Source organism: Bombus pyrosoma, linkage group LG6 (genome assembly GCF_014825855.1).
Source record: "Bombus pyrosoma isolate SC7728 linkage group LG6, ASM1482585v1, whole genome shotgun sequence".
Lineage (NCBI taxonomy): Eukaryota > Metazoa > Arthropoda > Insecta > Hymenoptera > Apidae > Bombus > Bombus pyrosoma.
This window is the reverse complement of record NC_057775.1, coordinates 11,607,197-11,630,072: the sequence shown is the minus strand read 5'-3', so window position 1 is coordinate 11,630,072 and position 22,876 is coordinate 11,607,197. Positions and strand designations below refer to the sequence as shown.

Below are 22,876 nucleotides of genomic sequence, written 5' to 3'. Positions count from 1 at the left end.
AATTCATCGTGTAAAAGCAAATGTATTTTAGCTGTTTTCTTATTAGAAGAGGAAGAATTTTGTTACAGATTATAATTTTCATGTAACTTCTAATTACGTAATTTTCTAAATAAACTAGTTTTATCCGCAATTAATTAAATTTGTTATAACGTTTAAAATATCAAAAAAATCTTTTCCTCCGTAGCAATCCCATCTGTGACTAAAGGGATATATGTAATTCAAAATCTAGTTCCGAATCGCAATCACTATTTTCAACATCCAATATAAAAGTTTATACTTCGAATGTCAAATCCATCACAACCGTCTATTACACACAGTGTATACATTTCAAAAAGCATCTCGTTTGGCGGCATTGCCGAGCGTTCCGCACAAAAATTCCCTATTACCGTTCCAATTACCATCGAAATAAAAAGACGGAAGGCAATTAAGGCGGTGAATCAAAGAACACGTGTGCCCAGCGTCGCGCCGGTGGGGCCCGGATTGCAGAATTTAATTTCCTGAAACGAAGCCGCGAGCCAACAAATATGATATCGATTGGTGCGATTGCCCTAGAAAATTTAACTGCGCCGATCGTGTGTCCATTCGGTTCGCGTACCAATGTAAATCCCGGCCCCGGCCGATATTAGCTTATTCGAGCGGGGGAAAAAATGTTGTCGAACCGGACGATTAATTACCGATCTGTCGGATTATTTAAATTGCAAATAATGCGGCCAACAAAGCCGCATCTTTGAACGGACCCAGGCACATCTGATCCATTCGGTCGGCAGTTTAATGTGAAATACGATCGGCCGGGAAATCGTATAAATTACAGGGAAACGAAAAAGCGAACACAAGAGGAAAAGGTGCCACACGCAGTGCTATCGATCGTGAATGGAATAAAACATTTGTCTTTTATTTCCAGTTTTATCTTTTTTTTTTTTCAAATCTTTCATCCATCTTCTTCTATCTTTTTTTTTCTTTTTTCTTCTTTTTGTTTAAATGGTAGGACCTGGTCTAGAAGGCATGAGACAAGCTGGATTGTGGCCAGGTTTCTCGAAATAGGAATAATTTTAAGCACCACTTGAAAACTATGCCAATAGTCCGTGTTCACCATTATCGTTACCGTTGTACTTCTTCCGCTTCGTTCCAGACCGAAAATGTACGGGCATGCGGTAACCTAATATCGAGCTTAATCGTGATACGTTTCGGCAAAACCAAATAGAGAATCTCCGTAGTTCTCGTTTATGGAAACTTTAACAGGCTGAACCTTATCGGATGTTACCATCGGCGAACGGGATTCTTAATGAGCCATTGTTTCGGTAGCTCGAATAAAAGTGATAAGCGATTATCGCTGCTGAAGATAAATAGAGTTGAATGTGTGTACTTAGACTTTACAATTTCGACTGTAATTCGTTGGCTGTTTAACTTTCTACGATGAGAATTTGATTTGTTTATGGAAGAAAAAGATTATAATTTAGCATAATTTGGCATAATTCAAACTCAAAATTATCCTAGATGTTTGTCATAATATCGTAACTTGTGAATGTTATATTTATGAAAAAATTTCATATGAAAATGTTTTACTCGTGTGTGAATTCTTATGAATTATTTGGAGATGTGATTCTCTTTGATTCGAGCAACACACTTTTTACTGCAAATAAACTGTATAACCCAGTTTTTCGTGTTAAAGCAAACAAATTTCGTAACTCGGTTTTTTTTACGAATTTACTTTTAATTTAAACTACATTTGAAAGTTTGCTTTTTCAAAGTAACTAGATTTACTCTACTTTTTATGTTTCGCATAAAATCGCAAATATTACGAATAAAATTCTGAATTTTTAGACATCAATATCTAAAACATCGGTATTCGTTACTCTGAATTCGAATTACATACACATTCCTTTATCCATTTCCAAGTTCCTTCAACGGAAAATAAAATTTTCATTCAATTTTGACAACAATCTTCAAAAATTCATCATCGACGTCAACCTAATCTTCTCTCACGAGATTTTATTCCGAATAATATTATCGTAATTCGAATCGAGTCACAAATAAATTTCCACCAGGCAAGATGAATCCTTGAGCAGTGTTTCAGTGGTCAACGAACGTCGCGACCGCAGCGACTGCCGGGAAATAATTCGTATTTACATGAATACGCCAGCTACGTCGGACGTGACGAAGGCATTAGAGCATCAAATCGAGTTAGCAGCGCGAATCGCTAACCGCATCAAGTCACTGTCGGCCACCTTGTACACCCTTGCCGGCGTCTGACTAACTCTATCCACGGTCCAGGGATAACCTGGTTCGTCCCTTTGTCCGCGGTCGCCATCACGATCCGCGATTGGTTAGCTGCGATTGACTAAACTTCCACTTCGTCAATGTCCTATCGGTCCTCGCGTAGGATTAAACGTGTGAATAAACAAGCGTCCTGTAGATAGCTAAGTTCGTCTATCGATAGTATACAAATCTATAAATTTATAAATTGCAACAGTTATTAATGGAAAAAGAAGATGAGGAAAATTCGATTGACTGAAAATTTGGTACAAAGTTTTGTAACTGAAAATGATAATGAGAAACAGTTGAGTAGGTGGAAATATGCAATGTAGAATATCGTTATTTTTCCTCAAAGAATTTTATGTTGATGTTGTTCTACCGTAGTAATACAATTGCGTACATCATCGAATTTTATCATTGTATTCATCTGACGTAAGGTTTATCCAAAGATTGTTCCGAATTGACATTTTGACTGCCACGCCGAAATCACATGTTTCGCTCAGAACGTCATAGTGTTTGAACACAGTGCATGGTTAGATGCAAGATTTATTCTCATTCTTTTTTTATTGATGTTCTAATAAAAATGTTTAATTGTTCAATGGGGCACTCTTCGTTTCAAAGTATCTTCTATTTATCGGTTATATTCAAAATACCTTAACAGTCAATTTTCATTCAATTTTTACAATTTTATGAAGTTCATATATGACCAACGCGGCAGTCAAAGTGTAACGGTCAAACTATAAAGAAGTGCCGAAAAGAACGTATTTTTGTTAGAATCTGCGAAGCACTCAAAATTCTACCGTGATTGAACGTTTATATTTGAGATGCAATAAAAAGTGATTTAGTTGAATATTCTACGTGTATACACTCGCTATATGTTGAACGACGTTAAATCAAGTTATTAATTTTCCTGTTGGCGAAACGATATTTGAAGTCCATCAGAAACCACAATGCTCCTGAAGTTACACGATTTTCCGTATTCACGTAGCGGGCATGGTTCGGTGCGCGCATTCAACGAAGATAATTCTGGCGATCGCGAAAGAAAATTGATTTCGATTTGATGTACGCTTCGATATAAACGGTAATCCATCACAGATCACAATGCGATTTGAACCGCAGTCAATGACGTCGCACGGACCGTCATCGTGGCAACAATCGATTTTAACTCGATGCGGGCAACGCGTTGCCTGCAGCTAGCATTATGCCGTCGTATCCATGTAGAACGATTTCGCGTAGGAACGAAATAAAAACGATCGACTGACAAACGATTATAATCTACGATAGAAACACCGTCGTTGACAACCCTGACAATCCGTCGATACTGTTATTGTTGATAACACGCTACAATAACCTCCGGCACATGCATCGTTAACCGCAAGTATAATAATAGGTCTTGTAAATTGCGAATTGTTCTAAAAATGGTAGAAAAATAAGGCCGCAGCGTGTAACGTGTCGTGTCTGCAATTTAATTATTTAATGGAGAATCCGTAAATAAGAGCAACGTGACACGCTATTAGCTTTAAAAAATAAAGAAGGATTTTTGTAATTTCTGTCGATTCACGAATCATTTTTACTAGAAACTCGATATGGAAATAATATATTGACTAAATTACTTTCGGCGAAACGAGCCAAACGTCATTTTTGTATGGAGTTGAACACTTCTGTTGAGTCTCGAGGCGTCTTACCTCCCCTTAGATCGTCTCAAATTTCTGCTTCGACTATCGACACGTATATACTTTTACGCTCGATTAATTTACAACCTCGTCATATTTTTTTCTACCACATATACAATAAAAAAAAAAAAAACGTGAACCTTTTTCAAGAAGAATGGCGATAAAAACGAAAGAAAATGATACGCTGCTATTCGTTTGCATCGTCGTCAATAAATGCAGGAGAATAACTCATCGGTGAGTCGCGAGATGCCGTGGCGGACATTTTTCTCGTCAACGCGGGCTATCGACTTTGTAATTGAGCGTTACAGGTGTTCCCAACACTCGAACAATGCCGGCAGATTGTTCAATAACTGCAACGAATGTACGTTTCGACGGTAAAGTCGTCCAAGATACGGGAGCGACGCGGCTGCCACTGACAGGAACGCATTGCGCGTTTCACGGTTCGCTTTAATTAAGCAATTATCACCGCTTATTACGGAAAATATCGACTAACACTCCGGTGCACCGAAGAGAAACGGTCTTCGTTTGTAATTCATGCTATTGATCGACGCACCTGGTTAATTCTAACGTAATCGTACACAACAGGATAATCCTTGTGTCCATATTCGTGTATACATGTGTTACATTATGTATTACCTGTAAATGTGATGGATCTATTCTTATCAGTTTCTGGAATTTATAATTCAAGTACGTATTAATGGATCATTGAAAAAATGTAAAATGTTGCATTTCTCTCAATTTCTTATAAATACGAGGCTGATTGGAACGTTGGATTTGTTGTTTGTGCCTAGTATTGAATTCAATTGTTGTGGCACGTTTATTAGAATAATTATTGTAGATGAAAATCGATACTAATTATAAGAGATATTAAACATAAATTGAATCGCAATTCGATCCTGAATTTGTTAGAGAAACGATAGAAGCAATACGGACATGGTTCGTCGGAAATATCAGAGTACACGTGAATTCTCAAGCAGAGAGAATATCGTTATAAGTTACTAAATAAATAAATATGAAACAAAATTGAATGAAAGCTTGCGTAAACACGATAAAAGGGCAAAATGTACCTCTCAAGTGAACCAAGTAAATAGAAATAACGATTCAGGTAGGAAAGACCTAATCTTTATTCGTTCATATCAATAGTTATCTAGCTTATTGCAGATCAACGAGTCGCATGACGATTCGTCATCGCCTATCACGATGTGTCAAAAGTGTTGCGATTCGATTTCAATCATTGTGATTCGGAATTCAATCTACGAATGAAAGTAACAAAAAAATGTGAAATAACCAAAAAAAAAAAAAAGGAAAAGAAGACGAGTTTCGCGTTAACGAGCAAAGTTCTCAGCGCTGTCAACGTGGAAAGAGAGCTTGAACGGTTTAATTATTACCAGCGACTGATTCTTCGTAATTCAGGTCGCACGTACACGCGCGATTTCGTTACATCGTCGTTATCGTTCAGCGTGACGGCGCAGCGTCGTGTCATTCGGCATTATTCGTTTATTTCTTCTCTGCCCTTTTATTTTTTTGTTTTCTTCTTTCTCATTCAAGCGGTCGTTCACACATCGCTCGACTTTTGTTCGCTCACCAAGCCGGCTTGCATCACGTAACACCACGTTCCAATTTTCGCGTGCACACGCCTAACCTTGCCGCACTAACGCACTTTTCTCTTCTGCACATTCCTTCACACGCGCAGCACTGTCCAGGCCTATTTACTTCACAGGTACGTAACATTGTGTGTGAGTTGCACTCGTTGCACGTAGTTCGTCGTTTTGTGCTTTGAGACAGTGTACTTGGATTAAGTATGCCGGTGAATTTTGAAAGATACTTATGATTACCGATGAGCTTTGAAATATTTTCGATCGCTTGGGACACGATTCCACGCTTGATAATTCTGATGAATTTTGAATTCTCAATAAAACTTCACTTGTGATCTGATAAATTTTAACTCTTGCTTGAAACTGAAGTTTCTTCTCATGAGTATCGAGTATTGAGAAGTTGATACGTTCTGCATTCTGAGTCTTGATAGATCTCGAGCCGTTAAAATTTTTCCTCGACAACTTGAGAATCTCGGAAATCTTACTCAAAACTCATTATTTTGGCACCTAGCAATTTTAATTCGTGTTGTATTAAAGTATCTTAATATTCTTTAAGATTTCATCAATGAGAGTTGATCGTGTCTCATAGTGTAATCTGTTCGCCAAGCTCGATGATTAATAAAATGTCAACACATGTATAAAGCCAACCTCGTGAAAAAAAGAATGTTTTATATATCACGAAACAAGTCAGCTGCAAGCATATGAATATGAAATTAGAGAGGGAGCAGGAGCAAGTTGCGATCGCTAAGTTAATAGATTTTAATCCAGATGGCTGAAGAGCGAAATTCCATTATCCGGCGTCGGAGTTGCCGCAAACCAAGTTACACAGCTTCGCGAAAGCGTAATAAACCACCGTATTGCAGTTAACCTTGATTTACAATAATGCGCGCTGTAACATTAACAACCCCTAATGGTTATACATTGCCTCAATTATATATATGCTTAACGCGTTATCGATTTGCCGCGTCATCGTCCCTTATTGCCGGCAGTATCTATTATCCTCACGTGTTCTTACAAGATACACGGATCGCGTTTGCAAATTGCAATTTGCACGGGATAAGTACGATTAATTTCGGTTTAACTTGTTCAGTCGATAGAACCAAGGAGAAGAATAGTTCGTTCTTTGTACACGATACAAGATTCTTATTATATGGAGTTCTTAAATATTCTTCGACGAGTAACGATTATTTCTAGAAAGATAGATTTGTCGTACGAAGAATAAAAATAATGTGAAAAAAAAGTATAAAGAGATTTCATTTTTAACTGTTGGAAAATTGTTATTATCGATAAGAATTATTCTTTCAGTTTGTTCTTCGAGTGAATCGCCTATAAATTCTGCTAACTGCCTGTGCATCCACGAGAAAAGTCTCCATATTCATTAGCAGGATAGTAGGCTTTTTTTTTAAATTTAATTCCATGCGCCATTCATAGACCCAAGGAAAACGGTCATGTACAATGAAGTGTTTATTTTTAGTGGATGCGTACGCGACGCCATCCGGGCATGCGTTTTCATGAATACGTGCCTGAACGGTCGGTCTAGTTGCTCGCAGCATGCCTGCCAGCCCTTCTTTTGTGCCCTTTGCATTTAGGTAACTTTAATTATTCGCCGGCAAGAGTTCCTTACAAGTTTGAATAACTTTATAAGCAACTCGACTACGGAATGCCCGCAACGCGAACCCCTAAGGGTCGGAACCGCGCACCCTGTCCGGAAATGAAAAATTTTTAGAATTACCGTCGCTGCTTTAAACGCCGTAATAAACGTTCACAGTTAAGAGCAGAACTGAACATTCGTATCGACTATCTAGATACGTGTGTGATTGATTTTTCCTATGTGTACAATAGAACATGGCTTATCTGTACCTGTCGAGAGAGACGGCCATCGCAAATTTTTCCGCCCTCTTTTTTTTTTCTCTCCGTATACCGGGCCGACATAGATAATCTGATGTAAAATAGATCCTTCGTACCCGCATGCATAAAACGTAATTAGGAAACGGCCAGTCAATGATGCTGTTTAATTGCTCGCGTTTCCACTGGGCGATAATCGCGGTATCATGGAACGCGGATAAGGGGACGCAAATGAGAGAGAATGGACTTTCATATAATTGTGCCGATATATGCAATAATTCGACCGTGAAATAAACGTTGTGTATCACGCGTCGGTGAAGATGCGTCCTTCCTACGGTGTCCCGTGCACCGGTGCCCCCATTGACGAGTAATTTTGTCATGGTACGCGTCTCGTGGGTGGTCTCCTTTTTTGACGGCCTTGGTTGCTGCAATCTTTCACGTCATTTGGAAAAGATAAAATTCATTAGCGGATTACTATAATATACGTTCGTCGCTAATTACATCGTAACAATGTGATGACAAAATGGTCGGCGAGATTAAAATTCAACAGCTTGCAAACGGTTCCCTGCATGTTTTAAATATAAATGCACGTATAAAATATTTATTCGATCTTTTAACAGGACGGAACGTAGGAATTTAAGTTGCTACGCGATCTTTTACAGACACTGGTAGAGATTCGCCTCCAGAACCAGCACCACCGGAAGTACCACCGCGTGGTCCATCTCTGCATGCGACTCACACGCTACGTACGCAACAAAATCGAAACGGTTGTCCACCGAATGCCACGGGAAACTTCGTGCCAACCGAACAGATGCAGTCGGAGAAGTATTCGGGTAAGTGTCCGATTGCATGCCGTATTTCAATCGTATCGACAATTTTCCTTTGAATTGTCCACGTGTTCTGTAATATCACGTTCAAACTTCACAAATGTTAAAGGTCATCCGCGTCTATAGATAGGACCTTTTTCAACTTTGCTGCTCATACTGTTTCGTAGGAACTGATGGAATTTCTAATATATATTTTTCATACGATACTAACCAGACATTTAGCTGACTTACAAACGTGGGAGTGTACGTCAAGCATAAAGGAACATTCAGTATGGCAATATCGTACAGTGAACAACCCTTTCGTCTGTGTTCACGCATGTCGATCGCTGACGCATCGAATTAACATTCTACGCGATTACTCGGAATTAATTAGGGAACGGCTGACAAAGTGCACGCGTCGGCAGCGTTCCTCGTTATTTCCGCGACCCTTCGTGCTTTATTGAATCCTCGAAGATACATTGCCAATGCAGCCCGCTAGTTATGAAAGTTTGAGAAAGATAAAATCTCCGGACGAGCCGGCAGGAAGCCGAGCAGTTCGTCTGTTCGTGTTCGAACGAACGGAGGGGCTTGAATGAATTTATTAAAACTGATTACTATTTAATTCGTCATCCGCGAACGAGAAAACGGATCGCTGGAAAATGTCGTGAAAATAACTTCCAGTAAGATGGAATGGTGTCTGGAGTTTCTTAGCGATTGTTTTATGAATGAACGTGAACATGAATCTTTAATGATTTTTTGCGAAAAAAGCTTTGAGGTTCGCGAATTTCATTGATATCTCATCGTTTAAGATTATTTTAACGTCGCGATTAACATTGTTTTAACTGCGTTAAAGGTGGACGTGTTAACACGTCAAAAAATATTAACGTATGCTATTATGCACGCTAATATCTGATCTTAGAATTATTTTGGAATTATTAGAACTTAGAACTATCATCATCTTCTACCCTACTTCTACATTCTTTTTAGTCTTTCTTTCTTGCCCGCTGTTACGACCGTTCGCGGAGAGACGCGATCGCGAGGAAAGCGCGTCAGCGGGAGGCGTAAATTCTCGCTACGATTCAGAAAATCGACGCCGCGAATTAGTCGTTCCTCTGTGTCTGTTAAGATGACAGAGGTGGTTAGTTGAGATTAACACTGAATTAACAGAGTTAACAAAAATTATATATTTGACAATATATATATAAACAACAGTATAATGATGCGCCACAAATTATTTGACAGATGATACAGTTAACTTGGTGTAATGATTCGACTCGACTTTACAATGTGTTTTGTATTTGGACGACTTGCAATTCGTTGGAGACGTTAGTGTATTTCGTTTGGATCCTTGATCGATACTGATTGCCCTTCGATGGGCCCTTTGTGTTACATGGGAGACGATCCCCTCCATGCTCGGGTCACGCCACCGATCACGCCATGATCACGCGTGTCACCTGATTAGTGTATTCAAAATAACGGAACGATACATATAACCTTATCTTAAACTGCTTGAACTTATCAACAAAGGCCACAATGTAACTCCAAAATTATAGCAGCTCCGGCCTATCCAATTCCTTCGATATCAAATATGTACTTTAGCAATATTAATACAGTAGCTGCACCGATATCCATGGAAGAAAGGCCGGTTATTGTTCGTACTGACCCTATTATCCGGCAAAGCGTATCATCGGCTGGTCGGAAAATTCGCGGAGGAGGATTCAGGCGTCCCGCCAGCTCGAGATAATGCGGTTCAGTTTTCAACGAGGAGTGTTTAATTTCGGCGCGCGCCCTCTCTGTCCCGGTTATGTAGATGCGAGGTCGCGGGTACGCTGGAAATCTGTTTAAACTAATGGCGAGTAGTCCCGGGGATTTTGCATTAACGCCCCCGTTAATTCATTGTAAATATACTCGGTGTGTATTCGTTTCTCTATATTTCTATGTACATACACCATTAGTATATTGCTCGGCGACTAAACATCGTTTGTACCGCCCGTAACAGCACTCCCCGCCACAGCCTTCTTTTCACCGAATATTCGACGTAACACACGTGCACGTCGAGCACTCGCCAGTGCAGCTACACCCCCGCCTCTACGCTATGTTATATGCGCGATTTACATACTACCGCGTTCGATTCACGTTTACCGATGCTATAAACACTTCTACGATAATAGGGACGCGGTATTAACCAGCGTGGTTATCGCCGGTCATTAATCATCCGACGTTGCCTGGAGACGATATTTTCGAGTGTTCGACCGTGTTACAACGTGTTTTCGGGACACACGACGAACATCGCCATACAGTCGATCGAGTTCCGATATTCCGCATCGTAGTTCTCTTCAATGCTTTCGCATTCGCTGGAATGTTACTCCTGGATGAGATTCGATGTTTATCTTGACAAGTTGTCTTGATTCTTGGTTCGTGGTTCGGTGTTTGATATGTAGATTGGTTTGGTTATGAGAAGACAATGTAAAAACGGCAGAGATAAAGCGACGAATCCATGAACTAGTACTAGCTATTGTTTTCACTAACAGTGCAGACATACAATGAAATTGTTTCCAACTTTTTGATTCTACGGAAATATGAATTTTTCTTTGTTTAAAATAGTAGTAGACGCAGATAATTAATTAACTAACTAACTAGGAAACGATCCAACAAACGTTAACGAGGCTTCTAATAATTTTCAACCACCATGGATAAAGGATTTATTATCGTCATGTTCCTTGTTTCGCATGATACCGACTCCACGTTCATTATCCGCGATTTTCTATGCACGCAGACGGGTAAATGTTTATATATTTTTGCCCGCGGCATTACCGCTTTGAAAATTGATTAAAAGTCCCTAAAAATATGCACGAAGATATTACGAATTTATTAAGGTCGCCCGGTGTTTGATTTAATAATATTACAGGACGCATCCCCATGCCACTCGTAAATCATAATATTTAATTTAATAATATTGTTCGATACGTCCACTCGTAGCTCGAGAATTAAACCTTCTCTGGCGCTATAGACACCATACTGCTTGCAAATTGTTTTCCGTCTTTTTGAACGTGGTGTTATTTCAATTAAAAATTTCTATCGGCCAATGCATCTCACAGTTGAAACTATGCACCGACGGAATGCCAATTTTATACGAACCGTTTCGTTTAATAATGTTCAAAATGTGTTTTTCTACGGTACAGGCATTCGCCGATTTCACCGTACTGCTTGCATCCAGTATTTAACTCGTGTACCTAGGATTTCTGTGTCGGTTTACCTTCAATTTTTATCGTTCCGATGTGTAGGTGATTTTTCATTTTCCGTAAATAACGCAGCCGCGTTTTCATCGGCTTATTTCCTACAGTTGTGTATTAATAATTTTTGAGAACTCTTTTTTCTCATATTTTCGGAGTGCTTGATTATGAATTTATTGGAAAGTACAATAATGTGTATTAACATTTGGTAATTTTTAAATCGTCTTGCATTGTTTTGTTTTCTAAATGCAGCTTCACTAAATGTTAATGGTACCTCAATTATATATGGTGATCAATTTATGTGGCTCATAAATCTATCATTTATAAATCACGAGTCATACTTTGGAAACCATATCGAAGATAAAAATTTTATTTCGGAGTCTTAATCACACTAAACATATTATCCTATGAAATGATAAGATATCGCAAGATTAATTCAAATTGTTTGTAATACATTCTTTCAGACGGGTAATAAACATTTAAAGAATGGTGCAAAGTCGGCAAGTTCTGTAAATCTCCATATATATATATATATATATATACTCTTGAAATATCCATGAATCCATGAATATCTTCCACTTCCTTCAACCGAAAATGGAAAACCAACACCGTTGGAAAAACAGGCCATAAAAGAGATTATGAGCTGTAGTGGTAACCGCGCGGCGTTTAACCGAACGCGATTGTTTCCGGTCGCCGCCGGTGCGAAGCAATACAAAACGATTGGCTGGGTTCTATGTGTATTTTCCTAGGATCACCCGAATTTTACGGGCTACGTTTCACTGGTTTGTGTATCGTTTGCCCTGGCTCGCGATTCGCTATGTTTACACGCGAATTTATAGTAATGCATTCTCGGTAAGCCGTATCGCTTTAACGGACCGCGAAGCTTCATTGAATACCTGCGATCATCCCACCCATGCGGCAAAGATCGATACGTTTATTGTCGACCTTGTTCCAATTTTTATGCCCCTTAAGTGGCGGAAAAGTACAAAACAACCGGGCTTCGTGGTTCGAGCGACGCGTCATTATCGCAGCCTTTCGTTGGCCTTCGATGAAGCATAAAGCGCAAACGATTTTGCTTTTTTTCCTTTGCTTTTAGACAAACCTTCGTTAAATTTGCCTCTGTGATGTGGATTTAGAATACGAGGCGAAGCACGTAGATTTATGGGTCAGTGTCTCTTTTCGTCCGTAGTGCAGGAACATTTAATTGTGCATCGTTTCTTTTGTTCTTGGTTCGGTTATATATATATATTAATCATTTTGTAAAAATATATAAAGAATCTACCGTAACAAAAAAAAAAAGACAGAAAATGAATGTCATTTCGTTGCACGATCTTACCGAGCAAAGGAATCATAATGAAACGATTACGTTTTACCGAATTGCAGTCACTCGACACGATAAACTCCAAACTTGCAACTCCATCGAGGTCCATCTAACTCAGAAGAAAACGCCTGATAACCCGGCTCGAGGCTCCAGCAAAATCGAAATGAAACGAGTGGCATCGAAGAATCTCATAATCCTGGCTGACTGAAATTGAAAAGTAATCGTTATCACGGCGCGTTGAGTGCATCGATAAAACGCGAATATGGATGGCGTTGACGGCGCGCAATGGCGACCGAAAAATCGCCGTGTTTTCCGGCTAATGCCGCGCATTACGAGGCAGTAACTAACTGACGCTACTACCGCGATATACATATATACAGTATATGCCCGGAGGCAATTCTTGCGTGGACAATAAAGCGACACTCCCCTCGAATCGGCCAGTCGTTCTCTCCTCGTCGCACTCTCACCGTTTTCCGACCAATAATCAGCTTCAGCGTCCAGCGTACGCCGAATTATACACGCGCTAGGTAATTTTTACTGTTTTTTACGAGCCGGGCAACGACGCGACAATAACGTCGAAATCCTTTTCACGCACGGTACGCGTGCATCGAATGTCAACGAGCGCTTTCTAACGGCCCTGCTCTATCCGACGCTGCCTATGTATTGCACTTTTGCCGCGCCAGTTAAGCGGCGTTTATTGCACGATCAACGCAACAATCCGTGCCAACTGCCTGGTCCGTGTTTAACCCTCTACCAACGCTGCTATATCCTCTCTGTGATGCATAGTAGATCGCGACTGATGGCGTTAGTGATATTTGGTATATGCTATGGCATTGGCATCGGCCATGATCAAGCTTCTTTGACGACTCGGCCGATTTGTTTTTGGGGATTAGTACGTTTTATGTGTAGATTCGTGCGGGTTGGTGTGAATTTCGGTGCTTGCGGCAGGCAATCTATGTAGATTTATCAGATTGGAATATTATATGTGGGGGATAGATTTTGCATAAGCTGTTTATAAAGACAATAAACAGTTTTCGGGTTATAATGAATTATCGCTACATTTTGTCCACTATTTCGTTCTTGGATCATTTAACAATATATTTGCAAATATTTGTCTGATTAGAATTTAATTTTTGGGAACGTTTCAACATGTAGAAATGCGAGCAGATTATTTACATGTATGGTTTTATGATTAGTTATCAATATGCTTTTTATGCCAAAATCACACTGTTTGGTTGTTTAAATATATTTAAATGCGCATAGAAAGCTGTTTAAGTTGTTCATATCCACGATGAATCCAGCATATCGTGAATAATAAACCACAAATTTAAGACGAACTCGTATATTCGTCCGCAGAGTAGAGCGGAAGAAACGAAAGTAAAAAGTAATGCGCGATTAATTTACTGTGACATGGAAATGGTCGCGGTATAAACTCGGTATATAAATCTGGATGCGGTTTTCTCTATTTTCCGAATAAAAGCCCGTAAAGACGCGACCGGTACCGAGCGGTTCGCACGCGAGACGGTATCGCGGTGTTCCCGAAGGTGCAACAATAATTATTTCTAATTTCGAGTTATGCAAAAATACGTAAAGCTTAAGTACCGCAGATAATAATATCCGTTCCAGTGTAGACACTCTCGTGGGTACGGTGAATTTTGTCCCGCGGAACCAGGCGACCGCTAACCCTACACCACTGGGTCATTTCGGTCGAAACGACGGCCGACTATGCGTGGCAAATATGCATCGTTACTTTTCTTCGTGAACGACGAATCGTGAGAGTAATTCACGTCCTCCGTATAATCCGAAGCTACGTATCGCGCCTCAGATTTATTCTAATAGGAGGAATAATTTTATAATTGACGTTATCTTCGAGTGCAATATTTTAATAACCAGATTCCAATAATAAGTTATTCGAAGATCGAAACTGAAACTATATATACTTTCAGTGTATATATGTACACTGTATATTAGGTACCCAACTTAAAAGCATCAGCTAGCACCGCAATAAAAGAGAGAATTGTGCATATGTAGAGGACTAGTAAGAGGATTGTAATATAGAATAACGAGAACTTGCTGTTGCAATCCGTCAAATATATTTAAAATAATTAAATAAATTAATAGATGTAAATAATGTGGAGTTGCGTCTCCAATAAAGCGAACCACACCGTGATGTTTGAGGTTGCAGAGGAGGCATACTGATCGTTATATTAGCTGTGGTTTTGTTATCTTCGTTAGTGTTTGCCATCTCTTCCTTCACTTATCACGTCGGGGTCATCAATTTGTAGAGGATAGTTGATCGTGAGATTTATTAGACGAGATTGCTCGTTGTTGAAACGTATTTTTTAAAATAAAACGTATATTTAAAAATAATCAAATAAATTAATATACAGACAATATTCGCTGAGACGCTCGTACAGTGTATAAGTCGTAAAATAGGATAAATACTCGATAGATCCTCGCGATAGATACTCGTAGAAACTCGTAGATACTGATTAATAACTGATAGATAACTGATCGACAACTCATGTGCCGCTAAACACACAACAGAAGCGAAGAATCACCGAACACAACACATACATACACAGCAGCGAATCGTTGCGTCGCTGGCACCCTCCTTTTTCCTTCTATTTATTCTCCAAAAGCATAAATATCATCGGATCCAACGAGATTGGTTATTAGGTTCTGCGAGTAGCACACTACATTATTTCGAGCGGCGTTTCGCGAACTCGCAGCCCTTGAGTCGGCTTTTCAAAGGGCTGCCTTAATCGCTTCGAGTTCCGTGGTTCCTCTGTGCATACTCGTCGCGGGTAAGGGCGAATTCGATCCGCGAGCTCCAGAGAGAGAGAGAGAGAGTGAGAGATAAAGAGAGGGAAGGAGAGACAGAGAGGAAGAGAGAGAGAGAGAACTGTTTACCCACGGAAAACTGACGAATGTTTGCCTTCTTCTGGTTACCCCGGACGGAAGTACCAATGCGCCTGGCCGCTGCCACAACAAAGTGCACGGAAATTCGATTAATGCGATCCAGCAACACGCGTTAAATTCGAAATACTCGGTTAGCGAGCGGAATTCACCGAATCTTCGCGATGGACGTGGTTGTTGCTTGCATTTTTGAAAATCTTAAAGAGTTTAATACAATTTCGCGGATTTAATGGGAAGTGCTTCGAAGTTTTGAAAGCTTCCGCAAGATCCTGGAAGTTTTGTGACGCTGCAATTTCTTCTAGCTTGCAGAAAAATTAGTTTTCGCATGGGCTAAAGGATTGATTAACTGTGCTGCGGTATTAAGTATCAGTGAAGATTAGGTTGGATGGTTTTCGGATAAAATTCTCGGATTGTTATTTTTATCAAAATTCGTCGGTTAATAGTAGATTCAAAGGAATGAATTATTTCGCCTGTTCGTTAATTTTTAGCTTAGGAAGTTGGTTATTGATTTTTTGATCTTTTTCGATTCTTTTTCGATCTCATTATTCGTTATTTATTAGAATTCATTTGAAGATAAGATTAAAACTAAAATGTGACATTCTGATTCATCATAGCATTTTCCAAGTCTTAAACGAACTTCGAGCTTCACTTTCGCAATTAATCCCTCCTGTGACTGATGACACAGTGCTACGTCTTTTAGTTTGTAAAAGTTGAAACTTGTTGACGTGCTACCCAGCCGTTTCACAAGTTAGACTATGACGTAGCGCTAGATTTCCCGTCCGTCATACATTTTGTTCTAGACGTCTGCGAAAAAAGGACATCTAATATGTTAATATCCTTGTGCGCGTGTATGCGAATAACTAACCCCTACGTTTCTCCGTAATATCCTAGCCCAGCTGCATTGATAGATAAGAATAATTTTAAACACCTCCCCTTTCTCGTACAGAATATTATTCAAATTTTTTAATAATAATAGCGATCAAATATGTGCTGTGATTTTTAATATGTTGTTGACAATAAGCTACAAGAAATCGAATTTTCAGTTTGTTAAAAGAAGATCTTTCATTTACGACATTTTAGAAAGAAAAAAATAATGTAGAGAAATGTATACTTGGAATTTACGGCTACCATGAAAATAATAATAAATAAAAATAATAATAGATCTTGGTTTTATCCAGATACACAATTTTTCTCTGGTTTCTTCCACTAGGTTTTTAGTTTTTATTATTACGTTTTATACTTATGTTATTACTTTTATATATTACATTGTTACACATATATTATTAAAGCTTGTTTTTCTTTATTATTATTTCCGTTTGCTCATCCACCAACTCACTAGTTATTTTATTAGTGATTCCCATATATTATATACTCTATGCACATGAATGTAAAAATATAAGGTCACTTAGTTTCCTCGCTTTTTCTTACGAATTCACTAACCAATTTCATGCCTATCTTACATTTCACAACGTTGCGTTACAAGCTCGTAAAACATAAATTATTCAATGCTTTCGTTTAATCTCCATCTGGTAATTATACTCGCTGGCTTCCCTTAAGTAATAAGAAACAGTGTCCCGCGTATAAAACGTGCACTATCGATTAAAGACCGAAGGAAGCATTTTAATACTCGCCATTTATTATCCAACTAGAACGATATACCACAAAGATTATAGTTAGCCACACCAGTTTCGCGTTGATCTTAAAAATTCTCGCCCATGGAAAAGAAATTTTGATCCGAGAAAACCTCGTCCAACGACGTCACGTCTAATCTCATCTGGTATTGTTAACGATGCTGGTACTGTTGCATATCGTGGACGCACCTTCTTAATAAACATTAATTAGCGGCTTTATGATTAACTCAAATAGAAAGTATCACGACGAGATTGGGATATCATCAAGTTTAGGATCATGTTCATCCTCTTGAGATGTGTTACAAATTCTCTTTGGTTCAATGGGATCTTCTAAAATAATTTTTCGAAGGTAGAAATCCTATTAATCTCTCAACGTTCTTTCAAGGTAATATAATTTTGCCATAAAAAAATACAATCTTTTGTCAATTTTATACTTCATAAAAATATTTCTCTCATATTTTTCGTCGTATTTATTTGTTTTGGTTTTGTGACTTTTATTAAACAACGTGTTGCATGAAATATGATATTGCGCGGATAAATCATAAAGAAATGAAGACAATAGAATAAAATTTTGAATTTGATTATCGAGATATGTTACAGAGTCCGGAATTCCTTACTAATGTCGATTAAGCTACGTTTACATTAGGCAACTGAAGTCGATCGACCTCGATTGTTTGAAAATCGCCCGTGCGAACCGAATCTCAATCAAATATACAGAACACAATTTCCATGTTTATTTTACCAATTCTCGCCACTTTTTTGTGTTTTTAATTCCTTTTTCGCCAATTCCCTAGGTTTATCAAAACATTATTTACAATATTCATCGAACCAAACGAGTCGCAAAAAAAAAGAGAGAGAGAAAAAAGGAAAAAAGAGTGTTACGTCCATCTATCGAATTAGGAACCACGGTGTCCCGATTCGTAGCCAATATTCGTGCCTGCGCGAAATTCGTCAACAGATTTTCAAATAGCCCGTGCATGGTGTCCCCGGGAAAGAGCTCGCGTTCGACAGAATTGTATTTTTTTTTTTTTTTCACCGCGTTTTCGCGAATCGATACGCCAAACGCTCTACTATCAAACCCACCAAAACACTCAAACACGACGAATCTCGGTCAACGTCCAGTTCCTTTGATCTCTTGGACTATCGCCAATAAGTACAAACTTCTATGAGCTTAATAAGTTGGACTATCCAAGTAATCTTTAACTTCAATTTAATGTACTGTCCGATTAAATAAACTCTATTCCATTGACAAACTCATTTAATGAAAACTCACAAATAATGAGCAGAATCAAAGAACTCGTATTATGAAAAATGCACTTGTATGAATTATTTTTGTGCTAACAAATTTAAATAAATGCAGTTCTGTTATAGGGACTGATATCGTTTATCTAGCGATACAGACTTCCTTCCATAGGATATCCAATATACATCTAAACGTACTGAACCTTACATTTGTCTACCTTGGCAAGCTCCTGCCTATTCCAACAACAGTTGCCTCCGCCACATCCATCCACGCAAGTCCACCCAGAAATTGGCCACAGTCTGATGGTCCACCCGATATTCATAACTCACGTGGCGAATTGATACGTCGAAAACAAGCGGTCCGATAACAGTGGCGCGTTTCAGGAATACCTGTCCGCGGATCTAACAGGCCGTTGCGACTCGCGTGATGCGTAACCTCCTATAAATCCTGGCCAACTTCCTTCCATCTCTGTCTTTTCCTTCGCCACTTGCTTCTTTCATCGTCTGTATGTCCGTGTGTTCCGTATCCGTAACGTCGGTTTTTCACCCCTCTGTCCACGATTCCAACGGACTCCCTTCGGGCGACCCTCGTAGTAGCAAACGTTTCCGCGGCGGCTGGCATAACTCAAACTGTCCTCGCCGTGGCGGCCGACTCGGTGTGGATTTAACGCGAGATCTTATCGCGGGGACAACAATAGCACTGGCGGTTGGCTCGCGGCACGCTGAAACACTTGTCGTCGGGAAATTTATAAGACGTCCGCGACACGCCGTGCCAGCCTGTTACGAAGCTTCGATGCCATGCCGTACCGTACTGGCATAAAGCATCCTCTCGGCTACCAGACGTCGCCATGCTCGCGCCATGGGAATTCCCCGACGTCCGCTCCATTGGGAATTAAGCTCTTGCGTGACCGATCGAGCTCGAGGAATTGTCCAAAAAAGATTTATTTCTCTCTGTTTCGTTTTTTAAGCTGTGCTTGGTTTATGTCGCGGTAAAAGAAATACGTAGTAACTTTTAGTGGAAAACGTAAAAGAACGCACTAAGAAGTGGAGAACATTAAAAATTGAGACTTCTTTTTAGACCGACATGATTCACGCGTTATATTCTATTTAATTCTGAAATACTTCGTGGACTTGTTATTTCACGTTTCTCTATAAATTTTATGATCTTCTGCAGATTCGCATTTTTACGGTGCGATATTACACTTTATCTCCCAGGAGATCTCTTACCCAATGAATTATTAAGTTCAAGATATTGGCAAACCGGATGACGAGCTAACTCCTACTTCCCAGTTAACGGGTTACATCGTTAATGGCGCATCCGTTCGATTATACAGGCAAAGCAGTTTCCGCTTGTCTCGAGTACGAGAATTTCTGATTACATGTCCGAATAATCGGTAGTCAGCGAATCAACATCCGTATAATTGGAAGTCCAAGTAATCAGTATTTGGACGACTGATATCTGTCGAGTCTATTGTACGTTGGAAATATTATTCGAACGAATCAGAAAACTCTATATTTAGTTATAAAGAACAAATAGAGTATAGAAGGGAGAGATAAGTATAATAAATTTTTAAGTAGCGATCTCGATGCTTCGATGCTCGCAGTCAGGTCTGTCTGACTAGTTACTGGTGTATTCTACTTTGAATTCTCCTTCTACTATTGTTCTGTACTAGATTCGCCCATATGAAACACCCTTCCTCGAAAATTTGTATCATGATACTTACGAAGATTTGTATCACATTATCAACAGATAATGATTGAGGTGGAAACGCTTGAAAGTAACGATACGAACTCACCGCGGTAACCAGCCAAATAAACGATAAAGTCGAGGACGGTGGGCCGTGGTTATACGAATTCGTTAGTTGGAAATAACGGAACCGTTTCCGAGGTAAGATTAAATTTAATTAGAGTAGAATGTGCGGAGTGCATTTCAGTGACGAAAACAGAGCAAAGGAACGTAAAACGAAAAAACAGCGGACGAAATAAAAAAGAAGGTGGTGGGGGGAAAAAAAGAAAATGGAGCACAGCTCGTCGGAAGAAGCAGTAGCGGATAGGGGTTAGAGAGGGAGAAAAAGGGGTGGGGGAGGGAGGAAGGGGAAAAAAACGAAACGAACGGCGAAAAATTTCATTACATTTTCCAGCACGTGAAAATTAAAATTTTTTAATTGGCTTTACCATCCTCCAATTCCGTCGGACCGACTGCGAAGATGCTCTAATTAGATGATTATAATTAACGAAATACTCCCACCTTTACTACAATCCCAGACGCTTCGTGAATAACGTGCGTTCCATCATGGATTTCTTATCTTGCGATATCGAGTCACAGTTGTACCATTAAATAGGGAATATATTCAGGGCGAATCCTCATTTTAATTTGAAATTCTTTTCTGCACGTAAATTCAGTTCGACCAATAGAACTATGTAATATATAATGTTACAGTAATTTCTGTTAGTAGAAGAGAAATTAAAATGATGTCTCGCTGGCGCCAGTTTTCTGGCTTTATGATTTACTAAAGAGATAATTAAATTCAATATTTCCGGTTTGGATAAACAACTCTGTCTAATGGAAAGAGCTGTACCTTGGAAATTATTCGAATAATTATTGATTTCCGATATAATTTCTAATTTTTTGATATATTAATCGATATTACGAATTATAAAACGTACCAACAGAATAACTTCATACCGGATACACGATTAACGGCAACGATTATCGAATTCGCGGATCGAGGCTTAGGCTCTGGTGAAAAATATCGCGGCACCGGAAACAGCCGCTTTTCGACCGAAAAGCAATTTTCAGCTTAAAGGCTTCCGTGGTTTTTACGACGTCGATATATTTTTTCCAATAATATCCGCGGTCTCTGGGACGATCCACGGCTTCGAATCAGCCAGGGATGGCGAAAATATCGAGCGAGGGAAAGAGACGAGAAACGAGATAGGATAGTTTACAATCAAAATCCAGCCGGCGAAGCAGACGCTTAAGTAGTCTCTCCCATCTTGCGCCGGCAAAAGTGAGATTCAATTTCCGTGAGCTAGGGACGTTTTTCCCCTGGTAATACTGAGATGCGAGTGTCTCACTGTTGCCAAATTTAAGCGGCCCTTGAAAAGTTATGACCAGGGGAATCACTGCGGCACATCTTGTGGCGCGAGATTTAAATATATCGTCGTTTAAACCTTAGCATACAAAGAGACAACCGTTTAGGGACTTTAACATAAAATTTTTGTTATCAGTTGGGATTAGATTGATTCTATGGATACATAGTTGATAATTTACATGCATATGTAACTTTCACAACGTCGTGTTTATGATAAATAATATGAAGAAATATTTCTTTAGATAATTAAAAAAACGTTAGAATATGTTGGAAAAGATCCAAGTATTCCTCAGATATCTATTTCAAGATAATAACGTATTAAATGCTTATTACAGATCGTGAACAATATGGCAAGATAAACGAATATTTATATCATCACCTCCGTTCAAAATTCCAAGTTCTCCAAACTTTTTCCATTTCCCTTTCTACTTCCATTAAATCTGGGTTTCCTGTCTGGCTATTTTGCTACGTATCTCCCGGCCCTTTGCATATTCATTGTATCGTATAAATACCATCTAACGTTTTTGCGGCGATATTAGCTTGTTAATAAACGGAAGCTCGAGAGACCGCCGCATCCTCGCCAGGCTCCTGCGTTGTCCTCGTTGATCGATATTCTAAAGAACAGATTTTCGTATAATCGGAATTCCGGATAAGCGTGTTCCGATAATCGATGGTTCACGATCTAATACATCATCGATGTAGATACTAACGTCAGGGCGTACAACCTTCTACCTCACATGTGAAATCTTCGTTCTACCAGTGCCTCTTCCAAAAATAAAAAATATATCGCTAGATACCGTAACGATGGAAGTCTGTCTTCAAAAGATTACTTTTCTATAATAATATTTATACACGATGTAACTACTATGTTTATTTATATAACAAAATTATAACATAATCTTATATATAACATATAACATGAAGTTCATCAAGTATTGTATTACAAGAATTTTCTAAACTAATAAACCTACAGAATTACGAACCAACGATCGTCATCGCGTAAATCAAGTTACCTTAGCATTTAGGAAAATCTCTTGGCGGGTAACGTTCCTAAGAGCGTCTGTAAATCGTGGTAATTCTTATCAGCATTTTCGTAAGTTCCGGTGTATTTTAATGGGCGAAGGATCCTGAAGGGGAACGAGGCTTTCACGTAGATCTGAAGAATATACGAGACAACGGCGCGGACGCGGCAAGAAATTGTTTGTCATGTAATTAATTTGAGATTAGGACTGAGGGAGAGCGGACAAAAGCGGGAAAACGGTT

At 39.2% G+C, this 22,876-nt stretch overlaps 1 protein-coding gene across 6 annotated transcripts in view; it reads left to right on the top strand.

Annotated features, from left to right (window-relative positions):
* LOC122568532 (teneurin-a) overlaps window positions 1-22,876 on the top strand; it is a 699,158-nt gene that overhangs the window by 303,731 nt on the left and 372,551 nt on the right. For 5 of the 6 annotated variants that reach the window (XM_043728382.1, XM_043728381.1, XM_043728380.1 and 2 more), the window contains 2 exons: window positions 5,620-5,646; window positions 8,029-8,199. In XM_043728382.1, the coding sequence (XP_043584317.1) occupies window positions 5,620-5,646; window positions 8,029-8,199 (198 nt within the window). The remainder of the gene's footprint in view (window positions 1-5,619; window positions 5,647-8,028; window positions 8,200-22,876) is intronic. The other variant, XM_043728378.1, reaches the window with a different exon arrangement.